At 37.3% G+C, this 22,077-nt stretch overlaps 1 protein-coding gene across 2 annotated transcripts in view; it reads right to left on the bottom strand.

The window, feature by feature from the left end:
* The window catches only part of rhpn1 (rhophilin, Rho GTPase binding protein 1), a 91,382-nt gene extending 69,507 nt beyond the window's left edge, over positions 1 to 21,875 (bottom strand). Inside the window, exons 1-4 of one of the 2 annotated variants that reach the window (XM_069922183.1) lie at positions 21,648 to 21,875; positions 16,496 to 16,611; positions 14,396 to 14,524; positions 4,291 to 4,366 (exon numbers count right to left, since the gene is read on the bottom strand). In XM_069922183.1, coding sequence (XP_069778284.1) covers positions 4,291 to 4,366; positions 14,396 to 14,524; positions 16,496 to 16,611; positions 21,648 to 21,701 — 375 coding nt within the window. In that variant the 5' untranslated portion in view covers positions 21,702 to 21,875. Of the gene's footprint in view, positions 1 to 4,290; positions 4,367 to 5,511; positions 5,625 to 14,395; positions 14,525 to 16,495; positions 16,612 to 21,647 lie in introns of those variants that run through there. The other variant, XM_069922184.1, reaches the window with a different exon arrangement.
* Between the last annotated feature and the right edge of the window lie 202 nt (positions 21,876 to 22,077).

Below are 22,077 nucleotides of genomic sequence, written 5' to 3'. Positions count from 1 at the left end.
GCCAGTATCCTGAAAATTGAGAATTCTGCATTCATCTTATTGGGATGAAGATTATCCAGGCAGAATATGAGGTGCTGTTCCTCTAATTTGGCCTCACCCTGACAATGGAAGAGGTAGATGAAAGTTAGGTCAGTAGGAGAACAGAAGGAGAGTTAAATTGGGCTACAACAGGAGTTCCAGATGGTTATTGCATGCAGAGAGTAGGTGCCCAGCAAAATGGAAGTGTTGTCTGGCTTTAACAACTAAAAAAAAAAATCCAGTCATCTCTCAAAAAAATTGAGTTTCTTTTTTAAACTTTATTTAAAATTTTATAACATGAATAAAATAAAAATTACATTTAAAGAAATAATAAAAAATAAGATAATAAAAATTAGAATACTACATCATTAAACTACACAAATTAACCCCCCCCAATAATTATAACACAACATTAATCGTCTAATTTAAAATTAGTCCAACCCTCCCCCCAAAATAAAGAGTGAAGAATTAATTAACAATATTGTAAATAAAATAGAAAAAACCCCACTTACAAAAAAAAGATAAAACTTAACAACAAAAAAAATTACTAACAACAAAAAAATATCAATACTAAAATAATACCCTTAAACATATATTTAAATCAAACATAATACATGTATTTAACAAATGAAATCCACTTTAAAACTAAGTTCAAATATTAAAATCATGTTATACAAAAAAATCATAATTAATACATAAATACAGAATTTCCATTAATACCAAATTTCCTTTATAATTCGAGAGAACAAAAACATTCCTTAGAAAAACAATCAGATAAACTTTTTATTCCCTTCCCCTTCCCTTATAAAAAAAAAGAAAAAAAATTTCAAACTCTTATAAAATTCTCCATATTCTTCATTTATAACATCTTCAAAATTCTCTATCGAAATTAACTTAATTTTATTAAACTCTTCTCCCTCAATGAATTTGTACTTGATTTTCTTTCTTCTTATCAGCTTTCCCCTCATCTTCCTCTTCATCTAATTCAACATCCTCAATTTTTGACTTATTATCTTCTGTGACATCATCCTCTTAAAAAAGAGAGAAAAAAAGAGAACAAAAAACCCAAAAAAGAGAAAAAAAAGGAGAAAAAAAACCTCCTAATTCCCTCTCAATTACAATCAGAAAACAAAAAGAGTTAAAAAAAAATTATTTATTTTAAAAAAAACCTTCACTTCTTAACCCAAAAATTAAAAAGAAAAAAAAAACAGGTCGGAGGTCACGACTACCTCCTCCTCTTTAAACCGCCCAAAGCAGTAACTCCCCCAAAATATTGGGTGTGAGATAACTCACAGGTAGCTGATGACTTCTGGAAACTAGTGCCCACCCAGTTCCCTCTCCCAACTCCCATTTCATTAAACTATCATCATTATTTAAACTATTTAAACTATTTAAACTCTTCTCAAAAAAAAGATAAAAAATTTATTTTTTTTAAATCAACATTACCACTTCGGTCACCATTGCTTCCATTTCTTTTAATAATCTGGATCCCACCTTACATCTCTACTCTCTTTGGAGACCTTAAAGGACTACATTGTTCCTGAAACTGCATGATTGGTAGAGACTGAGAAAAGTCCATAACTTCTTTAGGATCGTCAAAGAACTTTGGCTGATTTCCATCCTGAAAAATCTTTTTCAGAATACCTGAATGTTGCTTTATGTCTTTTTTTCCACAACCGTTCTTTCACAGAATTAAATTCGCGTCGTTGAAACATAATTTCTTGACTCAAATCTTGATAGAAGAAAACAGGATTATTCTGAACCATCAAAGGAGATCTATTTTGCTGGGCATTTCTAATAGCCGTACATAAAATTGTCTCTCTGTCACAATAGTTTAAACAACGGATCAGAACAGGTCTTGCATTCTGTCCTGAAAAAGATTTTCTTCTTAAAACTCTATGAGCACGTTCCAGTATTAAACCTTCAGGGAATTTATCCTGTCCTAACACTCGTGGAATCCATTCAGTAAAAATTTTTCTTGGATCTGGTCCTTCTATGCCTTCTGGCAAACCAACAATTTTCACGTTGTTCCGTCTAGATTGATTCTCCAAATAATCAACCTTTTTTGCTAAATTTTTATTTTGGATCTGCAATGTTTCAATTATTCTATTTTCATCTTGCAGTTGATCCTGTGCATCGACTAAACCTTGATCACACATTTCAAATCTTTCAATGGTTTCAAGCTTAAAAGCTCCATTAATGGCTTCTGCCATCGCATTAATCGTGGAAATAAACAGGTTCACAAAATTAGCTAAGTGACTCAATACAGAATATACCTTATCTTCAAGATCCTTAACAAACATTTCAACAGAAGTAGATTCAGGCATAATGGGGTCTTGCTGTTCCTTAGAGACCACGGGATCTTCTGTCTCTTCCCTTAATTTAGTATCTTTTCTAGCAGTTTGACTTCGTATAAAAATCCCTCTCAAAGTCCCCTCAGCAATGCCAGGAGACTGAAGATCAGGGTTATCTTTAAGCCAAATCTCTTTAATCATCTTCACTGAATCGATGTCTGGAAAAACCGTTGTAATTGAAGATGCATTTTGCAGCGCCACCACTGTAGCAGTCGAATGACAGCTCTTTAACTCTCCAGCTGGTGGCACCCCAGCTGATTCAACTGTCAAAGTCTCAGTAACAGCACTCACAGTGGCCGTTGTGTGAAATACTGGCACCCGGCCAGCTCTTTGTTCTGAAAGCTGCTGAGTGCGACCTTCAAAGAGCCTTACTGGTATAAAACGAAGTTTAAATGCCGAATTCTGTACGTCTTCTTCTGGATCCATTCTACGCTGAGTCCTGGCTTCTTGTAAACAAGTAGGCTCAGACAATTTCAGAAAATGTAGTTTTTTAACAGTCTGTTGATGTTTTCTTTTACCTTTTTTTTTTGCATATAAACCATTAGGCACTAATCCAGCACCTCTTATTATTTATAAACTTTTAAAAGAACTTTAACGGGCACTTAAAGACAAAGCAATAAATCAGAGTCAGGAGAGGTCTGGAAGGCACGTCTGTTCCCTACGCCATCTTGCCACGCCCCCCAAAATAAAATTGAGTTCTGAAAATATTTGAACACGGAAGGCAATTTTTTTTAAAAAGTAGCTTTTCTCTCTATATATGGCAGCACGGTTGGCGTAGCAGTTAGCACAATGCCTTTACAGCACCAGAGATAGGGACCAGACCTAGGTTCGAATCCCATGATGTCTGTAAGGAGTTTGTACGTTTTTCCTGTGTCTGTGTGGGTGTTCTACGGGGTCTCCAGTTTCCACCCACACTTCCAAAACATACTGGGATGTAGGTTAATGGGGTGTAAAATGGATGGCAGGGACTCGTAGGGCCGAATTGGCCTGTAACAGTGCTGTATGTTTAATGTCATTTTATTTATATTTTTTATGGATAGCTACTACAGTCACTGAGATGAAGAAAAACTCACAGGTAAGATACTTGCACACTTCAGTATTAAAAAATGCAACCTGTTAATAAAAAAATTAATGCTTTAATGAAAAAAAATATTTGATTTTCTCATTAACAATATGAAACTCAAACTTTTTGTGCCTCCTTTACTCTGACTGTTAAATGAAACATACACAAATTACCAATTTGGTCCAATGAGTGGAGTACCATGAAATCACTTCAGCATCAATGATGCTATGGTACCTGAAACGCAAAGCTACCAAGAAAAATGAGCCTGATTGAATTTGATGAGCGTGAATTGAACTCATTTCATTACCCCCTTTGAGAATATACCGTAGTCAAAAGAATCAGTTATAATGCCCAGAGTTGACATTCAGTTTAATTCTCTATAAATATAGAGAATATTTTTGTTTATTAAGCTAATCTATGATGAATCAAAATGAAATAAACTGGAAAAGCAGAACACTAAATGATTTTTAGTAACAAAACAAACCAGAAAATTAAGTCATAAAGGGTCCCGACCTGAAAAATTCACTGCCCATTTCTCTCCACTGAGTTCCGTCAACTTCTCATTGTTTGTTCACATTATTACCATTCATTTATGAAACAAAATACTTTTATGAACTGCATAGAGCAGTAAGATCATTATTAAGATGTAAATTTTGTGTCATCAGTTTACTGATATTATTCTCACCAAGATTATCTGCAATTGAGATGAAATTTTTTACTGAATATTCTCTTGGGAGTCTGGTACAGCAGAATGTCATGAAAGGAAATCTAGCATCCATTGTTGCAAAGCTTTACTGTGTAGCAAAATAAATAATTATACAGGAATATTTCCTTCATAGGCAATTTATTACAAACCTTCAGTGGCATCGTCAGTTTAACTTCCTTTGTCTCCTTCAGACCAAGAGGAATCATGGGTACACTAATAGACTCACTGAAATATAAATGAAGATCATTAAGTTTTCTTTTCTTCCGAACAGTTACAAAAGTACTGTAAGCTTTAATAAATAACTGCCCCATCTCAGCTGCCATGATCCTAAAGCTGTTAAATTCTATCATAATCCTCATGGTGATTTGAGGAATAACAAAGATAATAAATGAGAATGGAGCAGTGCAGTTTCTGACAGGGTCCCTCAATGTATGTAGACCAGAAAATTAAGTCATAATCACTTGGGTTGGTTGGATTCAAAAATAGCTTGGTCACAGAAGATAGAAATTTGTGGTAGAGTGGTGTTATTCTGACTGGAGGTCTGAGACCAGTGGTATTCCACATGGATCATATTATTTATATGAATATATACATTCATGTGTTGATTAACAGGTTTCTCGACATCATAAACATTAGTGGAATTTCAGATATGAGCAAGGTTATCAAAGCGGTTTTCAGTTGAAAATTTGGGAAAAGAAATAGGAGATAGAATTTAATCAGGAAAAGTGCAAGGTGGTGCATTTTGCAAAAGGAAAGTATACAGTAACTGTCAGGACCCTGAGGAACACTGATGTACATTGAGATCTTGGTGGAAATTGATTGCTCCCTGCATGCAGCAACACAAGATAGCATAAAGGATCCTGGCCTTTGTGTGTCAGGTCACTAATATAAAAATTTTCAAGTCATACTGCAGCAGTACAAAACTTTAGTTAGGCCACTGCTGGTCACATAATAGGAAAGAAAGATGTGGACACTTTGGAGAGGTTCACCAGAATATTGCCTGGATTGTAGTAATATAAACTATACGGAGAAGTTAGACATAAATTTATGAGAGACAATAGATTGGGAAGATGATCAGTCTTTTTCTCAGGATGGAAGTGTAAATACATCTTACTCCAAAATGTCAGGGACACACATTTCAATTAAGCATTTCTCCTTCAAAATAAATACTTGGGAATATTAAAATCCAACATTCAACTAAGATAGTTGAAAAAGACAGCAAATGGGAAAATTGTATAAAAGCAACACTCCCATAGAAATGGATGCTTTGCCAGTTATTTAATGCATTAACAAAGTTCCCTCTATACAGTTAGCAATAGTGTTTGGTGCTGAAGTAAGGCAAAGTAATAGGATACAGAGGAAAAAGCTACTTTGCTTCTTGATTGCCAGTGACAATAGTTGTTATGTTGAGCAAGGTCCAGAGAGAGCTAGCTGTGATTTTTTTTTTTCCTGCAGTCCTTTATCACTCAGTCGATTTTCAAACCTGCAAAATGAACAAGGCAGGTGACCATGGAACTGCACTCCAGAATACAGCAGCATTTTACAATTAAAGGGCAGTGAGTACTGGAAATAAAGTTTCATAAATAAATGCACTAAATGAATAATTTTCTTTCCCAGAAGAATAACCCCATTGCATGGTCACAATCATGTCTCAGTTGGTTTCTACAAATGCACCAATAACTGCAGTCAACGCACCCAACCAACAGCTATGGATTGGGACTAATCTCATTTTAAAAATCAGAAGTGCATCTTGTAGAGAACCTTAATGACTCCAACCAAGGATCAGTTGGCTAAGAATTTAAAATTAACACGTAAAAATCAATCTTGTTAATCTCATTGTGGGACGGTAAGTACAAGAGAAAAATACTATCTCACAAACAATGTTGAGGCATTCTTTTAGTTTGAGTATAATTGTGCTGAACTAATCAGGAGACTAAGGGTCTAGCAAACTCAACTGTCTCATAACTCTGAATTTAGGATAAACTTTTTCTGACACACAGAACACAGAATATTACAGAACACTTCAGGTCCTTTGGCCCACAAAGTTATGCTGACCTATATCAACCTACTCCACAACAATCTAATCCTTCCCTACCTCACATCCATACACCTCTATTTTTCTTTTATCCACATACTTAACAGTCTTTTAATAGTCCCTATTATACCAGCCTCCACCAGCACCCCTGGCAATGCATTCCAAATATTCACAACTCTGAAAAATTTATCTCCTATGTCCTATGTCCTGAATGTTCCTGCACTCAGCTTAAACAGATGTCCCCTGGTAGTTGCTATCGTCACCCCAGTAAAAATCTACTGGCTGTCCATCCTCTCAAAGCCGCTCATAATACTTCTATAAGTCACCTTCATCATTCCAAAGAGAAAAGCCCTAGCTTGGTCTACATGTTCTCCAGTTTTGGCTCAATCAATACTTTGTGTTTCTTCTTAAGTACTCACCAAAATTTAACACAGCATTGTAGAATAATGTGATGGACCCTCCTTCAATTGTTTTACCTTTTAATAAAACAAGACACTTTCCAAATATTAAAATCATTAAAAAAGGGCAATTTGGCTCATTCTAATTAGTAAGAGTTGCTGCCCACTCCTGCTGTTTCCCCACAATTTTACAACTTTTCTTTCAATTATATGAATCTTTCTTAATGATCACACTTCCAGATATTCAACAATGCATCATTAAAAAAAGTGCTCACTATTTTAGCAAACATCTTGAATTCCTGTCCTCTGGTTACTGTGAGTGAACGCAGTTTTTCCTATCAAAACCCTTCATAATTTTGAACACATCTTATTGAATACATAACAAATGAATTCAACTTCCATACTATGTTTTTTTGGAAAAGTATAGCTTGAATATATTATTTTAAAAAGATCATCTGGGCTTGCCATCTCATAAAATCAGTTAATTTGTAGCCCCAGTTCTTCTGGTTTATGTTGAATAAAATTATTCCATTTGGACTTTAATCCTACACTTCAATTCATAACATTTTATTATTCTGCTGATGTCCTCACAAAATCTAATAAAATCATTCTCAATCATTACATCTAAGTTTTTTTTTTAAATCATTATAAATATTGAAATTGCACCCCTTGTAACAAAGTTCAGGCATTAAAATAGAGGAATATTAGTTATAGAATGGATTTTTCTCTCCAATATAAAAATTCATCACTTCTTCTAAAAGTTTGTTGAACTTAAATGTTGGCACGATTTCTCCTTCCAAATACTGACCTGTTTTGTTTTCATTGTGCCTTCTGTTGTAGACAATTCTATTTCTAATCTATTATTGTTTCTTTAATCCTATTCACATAAATTTTGCTTGAATTTGTTTTAATCAACTTCATCAAGCATCTTTTGATATTCCAAACACAACATCAACCTTACTCAAATCAACCCTTTATGTTACTCCAAAAATTTCAATTGTCATTTATTAACAATTTTGTCCATGATTAGGCTACTCAAGTTTCTCCACAAACTGCATTGCTTAGTTTTGTTTTTACAAGATTGAATATTACACTACTTTTGAATTGTAGATGTTACAAAGCCTCCAGTCTTTCGACTCTATTCCTTTTGTTACTGAGAATTGAAACAGTGTCCAAAGCTTGTAATAAAGGACTCTGTACAACCTACCTTTCAGAATTATGTGTTAATTGGCTTGAATTAACACACTAAGATTTTTCACATCTTTATTCTTCAAAAAAATGATTTTAGAATATGAAGCATAGAATTGTCAGACAATAACTGATTTTAATATCACTTTTTCTATTATTTTTTAAATTATGCCCATTTTGAATAACTTACTTTAAAACTATTTTTAAATATTTGACAATGGCATTAAATATATTCTGTACTATAATTTTCATCACATTTTTCAGTAGCACAGAAGAAATATTCAGCAATAGTAGTATGATTTGATGGCAGTCTAGACTTCTAAATAGGTCACTCTGACATTTTGTGTGTACCTACCCTGCAAATAGTGTTCTAATGAGAGGGACACACCCAAAACTTCAACATTTCCTCTATCTATAATTTCCATTAACCACTGGTTCTTATTGATTTAAGCTGCATTTGCAGTTTGTTGTGATTCCATTTTATACAAATCTTGGGTTCATTAATGTTTGTTACTGAAAACAAATATTTTTTGGAATGGCCACATTACAAAGTACAGCTTTCCACAACTTTTATCCCAACCAGAATTCACTCCCTTATTCTTTAACTAAGGATGTTATTTTTGAAAAACAATCATATTCAATTCCCCACCCCATTCCATGTCTGGCCACTGTAAACTGGAAGAATAACAGCTAATATTCTGTCTGGCCACTCTCTAACCAGATGACATTCACATCAACTTCTTTGGTTCTGTAGGCCTCTCCCTGTCTCTCTCTCTTTCCCTATCCTTCTGTCTCCTTTCCTTCAGTTCATCACTCCCTTCCCTCTCCATTCAAAGTGTGACCCCTTTCCTTTAACACTTCAGCTTTTTTCCTCCTTCTGCCCCTCCTACCCATATCTACCTGTGACCTTGCTTGTGCTCCTCCCACTTTCTGTTCTTCCCTCCTTCCCCTAACCTTTTTATTCAGGCACCTGCCTTCTTTATGAAGGGCACAGGCCTGAAACATTGGTTATGTATCCATGCTTCCTGTGGATGCTGAGTGACCTGCTGAATTTCTCCTACACTCATGTATATCGATCATATTCTCAAGCATCTACATTATGAATACAAACTGCAGAGTAAAGGCACTACAAAGCATCATTGCTTGATGGGCAAGTACTGCCATAACCATAAAATCCTCAACAAAACTAATAAGAAGGAAGCCAGGTGGAAGTAAAATATTCTGGGGTAATGTGAAGAGCTAACTGGAACATTTCTCTGAATGGAGAACTGCAAGTGCTGGTTTTTCTTTTGTATTCTCTGCTGGCTGACTTGAGCACATGTAGCTCCTACAGTTCATAAGCACGTCATACCTTTTGATAAACTCATTGCTGATCTTCAAGTTAATTTACTTATTAGGCCCCCCCCCCCCTCACCATTCAATTCCTTAACCAGTCAGCTTGCTGGAGCTTCATAGCCTTTTTAATAGCCAGCCTTCATTTTATTCCTAATCTCTAGCTAGGACTCTGAAAACTCAAGGTTTACCATGTCAATTCCAGCTGCAACTCAAAAGAGCAAGGAATTGAACCAATATTTGCCATAAGCAGTTCTCAACAATAAATTGAAAGTTTCTGCAAATCTCTGATTTTCTGAGACAACTGTTCTATTATCTAAATCTCGATGCTGAGTTACAAATTTCTCAATCACCATCTATGCCTAATTATAAGAAGTAGCAACATAAAGTAATGACCGAATACAAAAATCAAAGTTGGATTTTCAAAGGTGGAGCTCATCTTTAAGAATTCATCCAAACTATGATTTTCTATTTGGTCAAAATAACCAAAATAGTTGTTCAGCATTTCTCTGCATACTTTAATATCCTACACGGCTCCAATTTCTAACTTCTGTAAGTCGTCAAAATTCTGCTGCCAACTTTCACCGTCCCCTCTTCGCATCATCATTCCCTGGCTTGATGACCAACATCACACAGAGACAAAACAATCTTTTTACTTTGAAATTTACATTTCTCTCTTCAAACACTCCTCCAAAGCCTTATCCAATTTTCTTATTGAGACCTTTTCCAGATCGAAGCTCCAAGCTACCCAATTACTTTAATTCTGGCCTCATTATCATTGAAACAGTTGCACCACTGATTATTGTGCATTCAGTTCTTAATCATGACATCTCTTCCTTTTTTGAAACATTCCTTAAAACATCCATTTACTAAAGTTTTTGATATCTAATATATTTTGATGTGGATTCACCAACCTTGGCTGTTTTATGACATTAAAACCTCTGCTAATTAGAAAATGGCCTGTACTTTGAAAGCAAATAAAACCATACACATTGGAATCAGATTATGCTGCAAGAACTGAGCCTGTCAAGCAGCACCTTTGGAAAGAGAAACAAGTTCAACCTGAAAGTTGGCTTTTCTTTCTATCTTTCTATATTCTGCTGGAGTTCTTCCAGCATGTTTGTTTTTATTTCACAACTTGAAAGGCATCTTTAATTCACACCAGGCCATCAACACTCTGATTGTTTATTTAATGAATTTTGGAAAATATCACAATTCTTCATTATTATTGTTACAAGTTTACTCTTTTGACTTACTTTGCACATTATTTATTATTTAATATTCATTTTCTGTACTGCAGTTTGTTTACCTTTTCTATTGCATCTTTTTTTTAAACTTTATGTATTCGTTCAAACTACAGATAGTAAATAACATATACAACAATAAACCAAAAACATGAACGTTATATTTTATAGAAAAAAAACAAAAAAAGAACCCCTCCCCCCCCCTTTCAGGCAGCTCTCCTAAGGAGAGTCATAAAGGAAAAAAAAATTAAGGAAAAATTAAACATAATCTAATCAACGCAAATCAAAATGTAAATATTCTGAATATAACAACCACTTACTAATAAAAAAGCTATAGTTATCACACGAAACATATGAAATTTTTTCCACTATTAAACAGTATGCCATCTCATTATGCCATCTATTAATATCAATCATATTTGTATCTTTCCTCGAACTAACAATATATTTTTTTCACTACAAATAATGCTAAATATACAAAAGCAATTTGAAATTTATCTAATCCCAAACCTTTCAGAGGTTGCAAACTGCCCAATAAAGATACTATCAGATCTAAAGGTATTTTAATCTTATGCAGATTTGGATTTATCCCAACCCTTTTTATCCATACCATCCTATAATGTTTAATACATGAACGAAATATAACCCTTCTCTGGCATCTTCATTAGAAAAGTCGCAAATTTAGTCATTTCAGGTAAATCATATCGTTACCAAACACAAATTTTACCAAAGATCAAATTTAAAAATAAAGAAACAAAGAATTCTTATCAATACCATAGCTGTCCCTCATCTTTATGCTTAACTGAACTGTTTAAACCTCAAACATTAAAAGTAGGAAACCTCAATTTTAACATATCTACTAATATTACGAAAGACCAATAATATCTTTATATAAAAACTCAAATCATCATTTTTGATATCTCAAAAAATTCAAATCATCGTTTTTAATAGGCCCTCCAATAGGAGAAAAAAAAATTACAAATTAAAAGCTAGATAAAATGAAAATAAACCCCCCCCCCACAAAAAAAAACTACCAAAAGGTAGTAATCCCTAAACAAAATTTGGGTGCGGATCACCCACCAGTGGCTGATGACTAATAGAACCTAGAACAAATCTCTTCCTCCCCAGCTGAACAAAAAATAATCTCAAAATATCATAATAATGTAAAAAGTAAAATAAGAATAAAAATGGAGATCCCATTTCAAAAGAAGTTGGACTCTTTCCATTCCTGTTTTTCCCATTTCTACCATTTCTTCCGTTTCCAGAACAACCAGATTTTTCTTTAGGAGACAATGGTGGACTACGTCTTTGTCCTCTTATATCAGGCAATGAATCAGCAAAATTATTGCTTCATGATCATCCTCAAAAAACCGAGATTGATAGTCTCCATGAAACATCTTCAACACTGCCAGATAGCGAAAAGTAGACTTATAACCTTTATGCCACAAAACTTCTTTAACTGGATTAAATCGACGTCGACGTTGAATAACCTCTTGACTCAAATCAGGATAGAAAAAAATTCTGCTATTCTGAATCAATAACGGAGTTTGTCGTTTTCTCACATTTTTCACCGCCAGTCGAAGTATTGCTTCTCTATCCAAATAATTCAAACATTGAATTATTACAGGTCTCGGTGGCTGACTAGGTAAAGGTGTTCTCCTTAAAGTTCTAAGAGCTCTTTCCAATACCAAGCCTTCAGAAAAAAATTATTGCCCTAGTACTTGTGGGATCCAGTCTTTAAAAAAAACGAAGAGGATCTTGTCCTTCCATACCTTCTGGCAAACCAACAATTTTCACATTATTCCTTCTACTTTGATTCTCCAAATAGTCTATTTTCCTCTCTAACTCCTTCTCATGTTCTCACAATTCTATAACAGATTTTTCAACCTTCAACATTTTTTCTGTATTAGAGGCCACTCGCTGTTTACATTCCAAAAAAGCAGACTGAAATTTTAAAAAATCTTCACAAGATGCTTCTACACGTGCTTTAACTGTATTCAATTCTGAACTTATCCTTTGAGCCATCTCATTCATTATAGGTTGGATGAGAGCATTTAACTGTTTATATTGTAGCTCAGAAAAGCTCAGCCCTGCTTTCTCTGATGTAGTGGCAGAACCAGGTAACTGCAGCTCCTGCTGCAACTTAACAAAAGGCATTTTGACGGTTTTACTGCGGGTCTGGACTCCCAGCGTCGGCACCCCGACTTCCTCAGGGGATCGACGCTGGTCTCCCCCCGCAGCTCGCTGTTTTTTCAAAAAGTCACAGAGGAAAGCGATATCTTCAGGTTGAAATGCTTCCTGATGCATTTCAGACAATGGAGTTATCTTCCTGCGTGCTCCCTCCATTAAAATCAAAAGGCTTCCAGAATCGGGATCCACTTCTTGGGAACACGCACCTTCCTCCAGAGAACGGGTAATTCCAGCACTATCCTTCACTTGGTGAGTAGTAGACATTTTTTTTTCAGGTCCCACAGGCAGTCTTTGTGCTTTAGACACTGAAGAAATTAAATCTGAGGCTGTATTTTAGGCCCCAAATCTTCAATACTTTGAAAATGTAACTTCTTCTGCACTTGAGGTTTAATCTTTTTACCATTAATGGCCATAATAGTTCCTTAATACTTTAAACTAAAATTTAAGAAGTTTAAACTTGAAAACAAAGGGTTAAAAAAACGGGTACTTAAAAGTCCGGCCAGAGAGGTCGAGATTACATGTCTAGACTCTACGCCATCTTGCCACGCCCCTCTATTGCATCTTTTCTTGCGTACCTTTTCACACTACTGATTAAGTAGAAATCCTACCTGGCCTCCATGGAAAAAAATCTCAGGGTTGTATGTGATATCATATATGCAACAATAAATTTGAACTTTGAACTTATGTAGATAAACCCCTTCCCCCCCAGCCCCCAACTTGACACTATTTCAAAGAAAGGGAATTATTCCCCAACTCTACCAAATATTTATTCCTCAATTAACACCAAGGGCAAACTTGTACACAAATGGACAACCATATTTTCTACATTGAAACACCAATTACACCAAGAAAGTTCTTTATTATGTACAAATCACCAAGGTGACCTGAAAGTGACATGAAATATGCTATGTAAATGCAAGTCCTACCTGCAGGATTCTGACAAATACCTCAATAGGTTCTCCCAAACTAGTACCATAAAGTACAGTGGAATCACAATTAAAAAGTTGTTTTTTGAAAAAAAGCTTTGGACATTGAGTTGTTACATGCAGACTTCTGACAGTTCGGACCAGCTATTCAATAAACTGTCAAGGTAAATAAAATATACTATTTAAGTAAAGAAAAGTAATGGAACCTCTGTATTCTACATCTTCCCCAGGGGTTATATATAAAAAAAACATTTTACTCCCTCACGAGTTTGGATGTCATCCCGCTAAGTATACAGTATATACTACCACAAATATATCCATTTTAACATGCATTTTTCACTTCAAATTATATTTTAATAGCACAATTAAAATAGATACTAAAAACATCATGAACTAAAGTAAAAACAGGTGATACAAGATAAGAGTGATACAAGATAAGAGTGATACAAGATAAGAGTGATACAACACAGAGGCTAGAACTTCAGCTGCCAGAACTTCAGCTGCCAGATATGCATTGGCCTGTACTAATCAAACCTAACCCATTATTCCCATTTTCCCATCAACTGCCTTCTCGATTTTACCATTCATCTACACATTAGGAGCAATTTACAGTTGTCAATGAACCAACAAACCCACCCATATATCTTTGGAATGTGGGAGGAAACCAAATAACCTGGAAGAGACCCACGTGGTCACAGGGAGAACACACTAATTCCACAGAGAGGTCAGGACTGAACCCAGGTCTCTTGCACTCTGAGGCATGGCTCCACTGGCTGTGCAACTGTTTAGCCATTTTTGACAATGATCTAGAATCATTTTATATGTTAGCCTGTAGCCTACGAAGTGTGCTTCTAACATGGCAAACTAAGTATCATAAAATTTCCTGGGAAAGTAGTAATAAAATACAAGAATTAGACAAAATATAAGGATTCATAAATTACTTCTCATTCTGATAAACCTCCACTGAGCTGTTCAGTTCCTCTAGTTCTTCCTTCAATAGCTGCAAATTGGAATTCAGGAAACTCAATTCCAAAGCCACAGTCTCCTTCACTTTGTTATTTGTTGTTGCTCTACAACAGAAATGTAAAATTCCAAAGTAAATGCAAGATATCAGTACAATTATTTTGTAAAAATACAAAGAACCACTATGGCACAAATCTTAATTTCAATAAACTTGAATATACAATCTAGATTATAATTCATTACAGTACAAAGGCAATATCAAGCTAAAGACAAATGCAAAAGATTACTACTCAACATGGAACAAATCAACCTAGATCATAAGTTCTCAGGCTTATCAAAGTCGGCAAATAAATGCAGAGGCAGCGTAGGTATATGTGGATCTTTTATAGGTTGGAAAGATGTTACAAAATGTTGTGCCACAGGGATCAAGCATTTTATTTTGCTGAGAATTAAACATTATTTTAATGCTTAAAAAGCCTTAGCTTGTTGTTTGTTGATGTTTAAACATTATTTCAAGTTATTCGCTGTTGCTCCTGGGCTGCTTTTAAAAAAAGACCACCTCAAAAAAAAAGTTATCTGAAATAGGCCCAATCCTGACCATTTTGGATAATCAGAGTTGTACTTTAGTTCCAAGAGGAAATCACAATCAAATGGGTTTCTGCAGAGATTGGCATTAGAGTCATTGCTCCTCACTATGAATGTCAATGGTACGAATAAAGTAGGGGTATAAAATAGAGGAAACATCAAAAAGTCACAGAAAATACAAAATATATCTGTTCAAAGTATTTTCAAAAAAAAGTTTGCAATCAGTTGTAATGAAAGAATGGGTCCCATGTATGACAGATCCTTTTTAAATGGATAAATGCACTTTGTAACTTAGAGCATGCCCAGTACTGCACTCAATGCGTGCACAAGAATCTGTTAACCATAAGGTCATGACTTTAAAATTAAGGAATATGCCTTTTATTTAAAAAAAAGGGCAATTTTTGGATATTTGGTCCACGATGAAATACAAAAAGAAATATATTTGTGAAAGTTATTTTCAAGACTCGTTTAATATACATCAGGTTTAAGTCCCACTAGAGGTCAATAAGATTGTTGCAAATAAATCAAGGACCATTTTAACAAGCCACAACAGACAAGGAAAGCTGGAGCTATTTTTGTGTGGAAAATGTCAAATCATAGATTAAAGTTGAAGCACAAGTTGATAGGGTAGTTGGCCTTCATTCGTCAAGGAGGATATTTAACAAGATGCTGCCTGGATTAGAGAATGCGTCTTATGAAGAATGGTCAAGTAAGCTAAGGTTTTCCTCCCTTTGGAGCAAAGAGGTACAAGAGGTGACTTAATAGAACTGTACGAGATTATGAGATGCATAGATAGGGTGGACAACCAGCACCAGTGGCCAATACCAGAGGACATCCATTTGAGGTAAATGGAGGAATGTTTGGGGGAGATATCAGAGGCAAGGTTTTTTTTGTATCCACACAGACTGGATGCCTGGAATGCATTGCTGGGGCTGGTGGTGACATTTAAAATTCTTAAAATGCTTAAAAGTAAATGGAGGGTTATGGGTGTGAGGGAGGCAAGGACTAGATTAATGTGGAGTAGATATATATAGGTTGGCACAACAAAGTGCGAATATACTAGTAAGATTTCCATTTATTTGAATAGCTTAATCATTTCAAATTTTTTAAAAATGGATTAATGTTTGATACACAAGCATAGTACTATGTAGGTGTTAGTAAAATGTTTTTAACCTTGGAAAAGAGGAAAAAAGTAAAATACAAAATATGCAATGACCAAATGAATTCAAACATGCCATGGAAACGTTCCTGAAAGTGGTCAGTGAAACTCCAAACATAAATCATGGTATCAGTTATTCCAAGTGGACCAAAAAAACCACACAAGCTTTTCTAACTAATGAAAATTTGAGCATGCACATTTCTCTTTTTTAAAAAATTCATGCTCAAAATTACACCAAAAAGGGTTTCCAAATAAAATGCACCTACACTCAAGTGATCAAATCTTAACAGTAATCCATGTAATCGGTTTATCTTGACCAAACACCAAAACTCACCGAAATAGATTTTCAGCCCCTGCTCGCATTCGCATCTCCTTATTAATCTGCTGGTTAATCCGAGCTCGCCGATTTTGCAGTTTGCTCCGTTGTGTCTGAGCAAAGGGATCACATCCCTATAATTAAATTAGTATAATCATTCATAGATACTTAAAAATTCAGAAAAAAAAGTAAATTTTGCTTGTCAGTCCTGAGAAGAGTCCTACTATTTGTCCCACCCTGGTTCCTTCTCCATTTTCCCCATATATAAAAAAAATTCAAGTACAAATCCACTTTGCTTGTGGAAATTGTGAAAGAATTTGATTCATCCACCCTTTCTGCAACTCCACTCTTGATCAAACAATGCCTTACAAAATAAAAACTTTTCATTCTTCAGATTATAAAGGTTGGAGGTGTTCTGGATCGTGTTGAAGGCTGATGTAGGTTACAACAGGATATAGGCAGAATACAGAGTTGGGCAGAAAGTGGCAGATGGAGTTCAATCTGGATAAGTGCAAGATGCTGCATTTTAGCAGGTCAAACTTTAAGCAGAATATGTGGTTAGATAGGATATTTAACAGCCTGGAAAAACAGCAGGACAATGGGGCCAAAATCCATAGATTTCTTTAGATTGCCGCATGGGTTGAGAAGATAATTAAGAAAGCCTATGATCTCCTGGGCTTCATTAATCAGGAGATTGAGTTCAGGAGGTAATATTACAGCTGTCTAAATCTCTGGTGAGACCACATTTTCATTCATTTTGTATTCAGTTCTGGTCATCTCATTATAGTAAAAAGATGTGGAAGCTAATGGAGAAGCTGCCGAGAAGATTTACCATGATGTTGCCTGAGGACATCTATAAAAATGAAGGGAGGAAAGTTTAGGGGAGACATCAGGGGCAAGATCTTTTAAAACTACACAAAGTCATGGGTGCCTGGAATGCATTGCTTAGGGTGATAGTGGAGGCTCATAGGCGCATGGATGAAATTAAAAAAAGGGACTTATGAGGTTGGCAGGGGAGGGGTTTGGTAAGTGCATGTAGGTTGGCACAACATCATGGCCCAAAGTACCTGTACAGCATAGTTCTGTGTTCTCTTTCTACTTCCTGTTGCCCTTTTCCTCACGTAGCAACTATGAAACTTTTGATGTCAAGAACCAAAGGGAATGAGACCATTATTTTCACTTGTACAATCAGCACTTTATCAATTTATGTAGGATTTATAGAAGGAATCCATTTCACTAACCATGAAAACAATGCCATTTTTGCGAAAGTATCTAAACTAATTCTCTCCCTTTAGCTCCATATTTTCTACTATAATTCTATCCAATTAATACCAAAAAATGATCAAAAAGCTCCACTGTATGACAAAATATTCCATTTGACAAATCCTCATGTTTTACCCTCAAACTTCTATTTCAGTTGCAAATTTAATAATGAAAACTAATGCCCCTGAAAGAAGATAAAAAACATTCGACCTACAAAGGTATAGTATCATATGTTTCCTATTATCCAAAACACTCAGGACCAGACATGTATCAGTTAACCACACTTTTCAGATAACTGAGAAATAGCTTTAATCAGCAGAATATTTGTATCAGCTATCACCGATATCTCCCCACCACTGTCGCCAACCTGCCCGGGAGCCCTGGTTCCCTGCTCCGATCCCAGACACCTCCCATCCTAGTTGCCGATCCTGCCCGAAAGTGAGGTTTCCGCTCCTGCTGCTGCCAAACCCTCCCCCCACCCCCGAGCCTGACATTGCCACTGCCACCCCCCCACCCCGTGCTGACACCGGCAAAAAAATTAGTGCCCGCCCACCTAGCTGCACTTCCCTAATGCTCCCTGATTAGATTTATTCTGACTCTGGGGACAGCAGAGAAACAAGTACAGTGGAGGGTAAAAAAAGAAATAGAAAGAGAGAGGGGTAGGAATTACCTAAAATGAGGGCAATCTCCCCATTCGCTGCCTCACCCATCGACTTCCTCCAGCTCTCACTGACGTTACCAAATTGGCACTAACAGTGCATCAGAGACCCACATGAGCATGTTGGGTGAAATAAAATTCAACTTGTGACATCACATTGCCACCAATAAAAAACTTGGATAACTGAGAATTTTGATTGTGGTTTTCGAATAATTGGATATGTACTGCAATTCATACAGCAATACAATTATTCTGCAGAGTTGTTAGCTTACAATTTCTAAGCCCTGGAACCAGTACTCATCTGTAGGACGATGCAGTGTGCTGATTTCCACCTCTCCCCCATTATCACACTGCTTCTTATAATAACTCTCTCTCCTCAAAGTCATACAAAACCTTATTTTCAGTTATTTTCTCCCTGCGATCTATCTACATGTTTTTAACCCCAGCCAATATCACTCATTCAACTGTAGTAAAAACCCAGGTATCTGGCACCTATGGGGGTTTGTAGATATTGAACAAGTGCATTTTCCAGTTACTTGAGACTCATTCTTATAATGCCTAACTAACCTGCATTAAGAAGAAATAGTTTAAAAAGACAAAAATATTATAATGTACTTATACTGTAATGCTAGTAAGCATTTGACTTAATTTTCAGTCACATTCTTTGCAAACATTTAACTGGTGCTACATCTGAAGGTTCCTCCCTCTACACAGAGCTGCCCGAAAGACCAACAATAAAATTATAATTAATTTCCCCCACCCCCAAGTTTACAGATAAAGCCTCTGACCTTACTAAGCAGGGATAAGCTTCAGAATGTTACTAAGCAAGGATAAGAAGACTCTTAAAGAGTCATCTCAACAACGTGGCATCAATCAGCTCTTCATCCTGAGCAATGCCTTTTTATTCAAACAGCTGCTACAAGCAAAGCACAACCAAGGCAATCCACCGACTGAATATTTGCTCCCATCTTCAAAGGTCTATGTGTTACTTCTTCAGAGAATTGACTTTTACAATTTTAAACTTGCTTATTTTACCTATTATTTTATTCTTATTTATTTTAATTTTTAAAATTTATTTTCCTCAATTGCTCGAGGTTGCCAGTTGTTTGAATTCCAGATAATCAGGGGATTTACTGTATATGTTTTTAATGGAAAATAGTTCGAAATAGTAGCATCAGGAGAATGACCCTCATGAAGAACTTTCCACAAATCCCAGATGCCTTCAGTCATATAATTTTGTTCAGCCTTTAACCCAAATTGAGTGAAACACAGCTGTTGGAATGGAAGTGAACAATAGAGACAAATCATCTGATAGCAAGCTATCACACAGAAATTACATTATGTTCATGTGATAGTTCAGATTCTATCACTAATGTGTTTATGTACATATGTACAGATGATAGTGTAGGATGACTGTGATTGGCTGCCTACTGGCAGGTCTTAAAGGATTGCTCCCAGCCAGACCAGGTCATTCTGGACTGGTCGACCTACTTGTGATATGCTTCAGCCTTGGATTGGATCAACAAGTCTTTGGTTCTTTCGACACGCACTACAGTTCATTATTATATGCATTATCCTTGATCAGGGAATTGCTCTGCCAAGACTACAAGAAGCCACAGAGTTGTAAACACAGTTCAGGCCATCATGCAAACCAACTGTATGAGAGATTTGATTGGATCAAAACTTTCCTGTTCACGTTCTGCTACAAACTTTTACAATTTATTGGGTAAATGTAATATACAAACTTTTTGACAATGAAATTATTAGCCACACATTATAAATACACTCCTTCAATAATTATCCCACACATCTCAATTTAGTACTATAGAACATGGCAGATACTATATAAACAAGTCACTGAGGTATTTGAGAGGATGAGCCTTGCAATTAACATCTGCAACCATCACCCCCTCTGCTGTATATCACTACCCTCTGTCATTGTTGGTTAAACATTTTTTTCTTTTGAGTTGTAGATGAGCTTCACTCCAGTAGGAAGCACCCCCAATTGGAACACCATCCAGTTTCATCTACCAACTAAAAAAAGGATAATACTCATCTTGGACTTAATGTAACAGATTTGATAGAGTGGTTCTGGGAATTAAGAGGTTGCCATCCAAAGATTTAGAAGAACAGGGAACAAGACAAACAATATTCTAAGGTTTGAAAATGCAGATTTAACAGTTTGCCTGATCTTCACCATCCAATGAGAATGATTCTACCTCAAAAATTCCCATTAGAATTCTCTTCCTCCTCGGGTTAAGAGGAATTTTTGAAGTTGAGATCAACACTGCTTGGAAACTTGAGGATGGGAATCAAATAGGAACATGTCCTCCATAATACAGAATGAAGCATCAGCAGCCATGACCATGATCTTTGACCTTTCAAAATGAAAGTTTGAAATGATCTTTTCGCTTTACACAAATGCCAGCATTTAGGAATCTTATTTCAGGTTTTAATAAATACATTCATTTTTGTTTTCTCTCTCTCTCTCTCTCTCTATCTATCTCTCTCTGCACTGTACAGTCAGCTTGTTTGCAGGTCTACGCTGTGCACACTTTTTTCTCTCTCTACCAACAAGTGGTAATTCTGCCTCACACACAGAGGTTGTATATGTGCCGCGGGGTGCCTGCCGCGGGGTGCCTGCCGCGGGGTGCCTGCCGCGGGGTGCCTGCCGCGGGGTGCCTGCCGCGGGGTGCCTGCCGCGGGGTGCCTGCCGCGGGGTGCCTGCCGCGGGGTGCCTGCCGCGGGGTGCCTGCCGCGGGGTGCCTGCCGCGGGGTGCCTGCCGCGGGGTGCCTGCCGCGGGGTGCCTGCCGCGGGGTGCCTGCCGCGGGGTGCCTGCCGCGGGGTGCCTGCCGCGGGGTGCCTGCCGCGGGGTGCCTGCCGCGGGGTGCCTGCCGCGGGGTGCCTGCCGCGGGGTGCCTGCCGCGGGGTGCCTGCCGCGGGGTGCCTGCCGCGGGGTGCCTGCCGCGGGGTGCCTGCCGCGGGGTGCCTGCCGCGGGGTGCGTGTGTGGTTCATTCGACGGGATGCGTGTGTGATATATGCGATGGGATGCATGTGTGCACCCTGACAATAAGTCTGAAGCCGAATATTACTGCAATCTGGGGAGTGCTGCGTGCATTCCACGGGAACTTTCGGACACGGTGCCCGAAGCGAATGGCCTGGACCCCACGCGCTACCGCTGACAGGTGCCCGTCTCCCTGGAAACGCGGCCCGTCACCCTCTCCCCGCACTCAGCCGCCAGCCTTACCTTGCGAACACTGCCATCCCCCCGCAACTCGATGTCCGCCCCGCCCTCCGTCATCGCACACCCGCGGAATTAAAGGAGCACATCGAAGCAGAAGGCCAGGAAACCCGACCACCCGTCCCGGTGGGCTCGCCCTCCTCCACTTGACGGGACTTGATCCACGAACGACAACACCTTCGACTGCGCTGAAGACGCACACTCCGATCACCCGGATGTCCACGAAGCCCGCCCCTTGCCCGATCTGAGGAGCAGCCAGCTGAGCCAATCGACGACGCGGTTACCCCGAGCAACGCGTCAAGTCGGAAGGTGACGTCCAATGGAAGTCAAGTGAGATGAGAGGGGCGGGTCTGGGACCCCGTCCACTCAGCTCAGGGATGACATCATTGAATTGGAGATTTAAAGGGCCATTGTCTTCTCAAGAATGAAAAGAAAT

Source organism: Narcine bancroftii, chromosome 2 (genome assembly GCF_036971445.1).
Source record: "Narcine bancroftii isolate sNarBan1 chromosome 2, sNarBan1.hap1, whole genome shotgun sequence".
NCBI lineage: Eukaryota > Metazoa > Chordata > Chondrichthyes > Torpediniformes > Narcinidae > Narcine > Narcine bancroftii.
The sequence above is the reverse complement of the archived record's forward strand: the minus strand, read 5'-3'. Positions and strand labels throughout refer to the sequence as shown.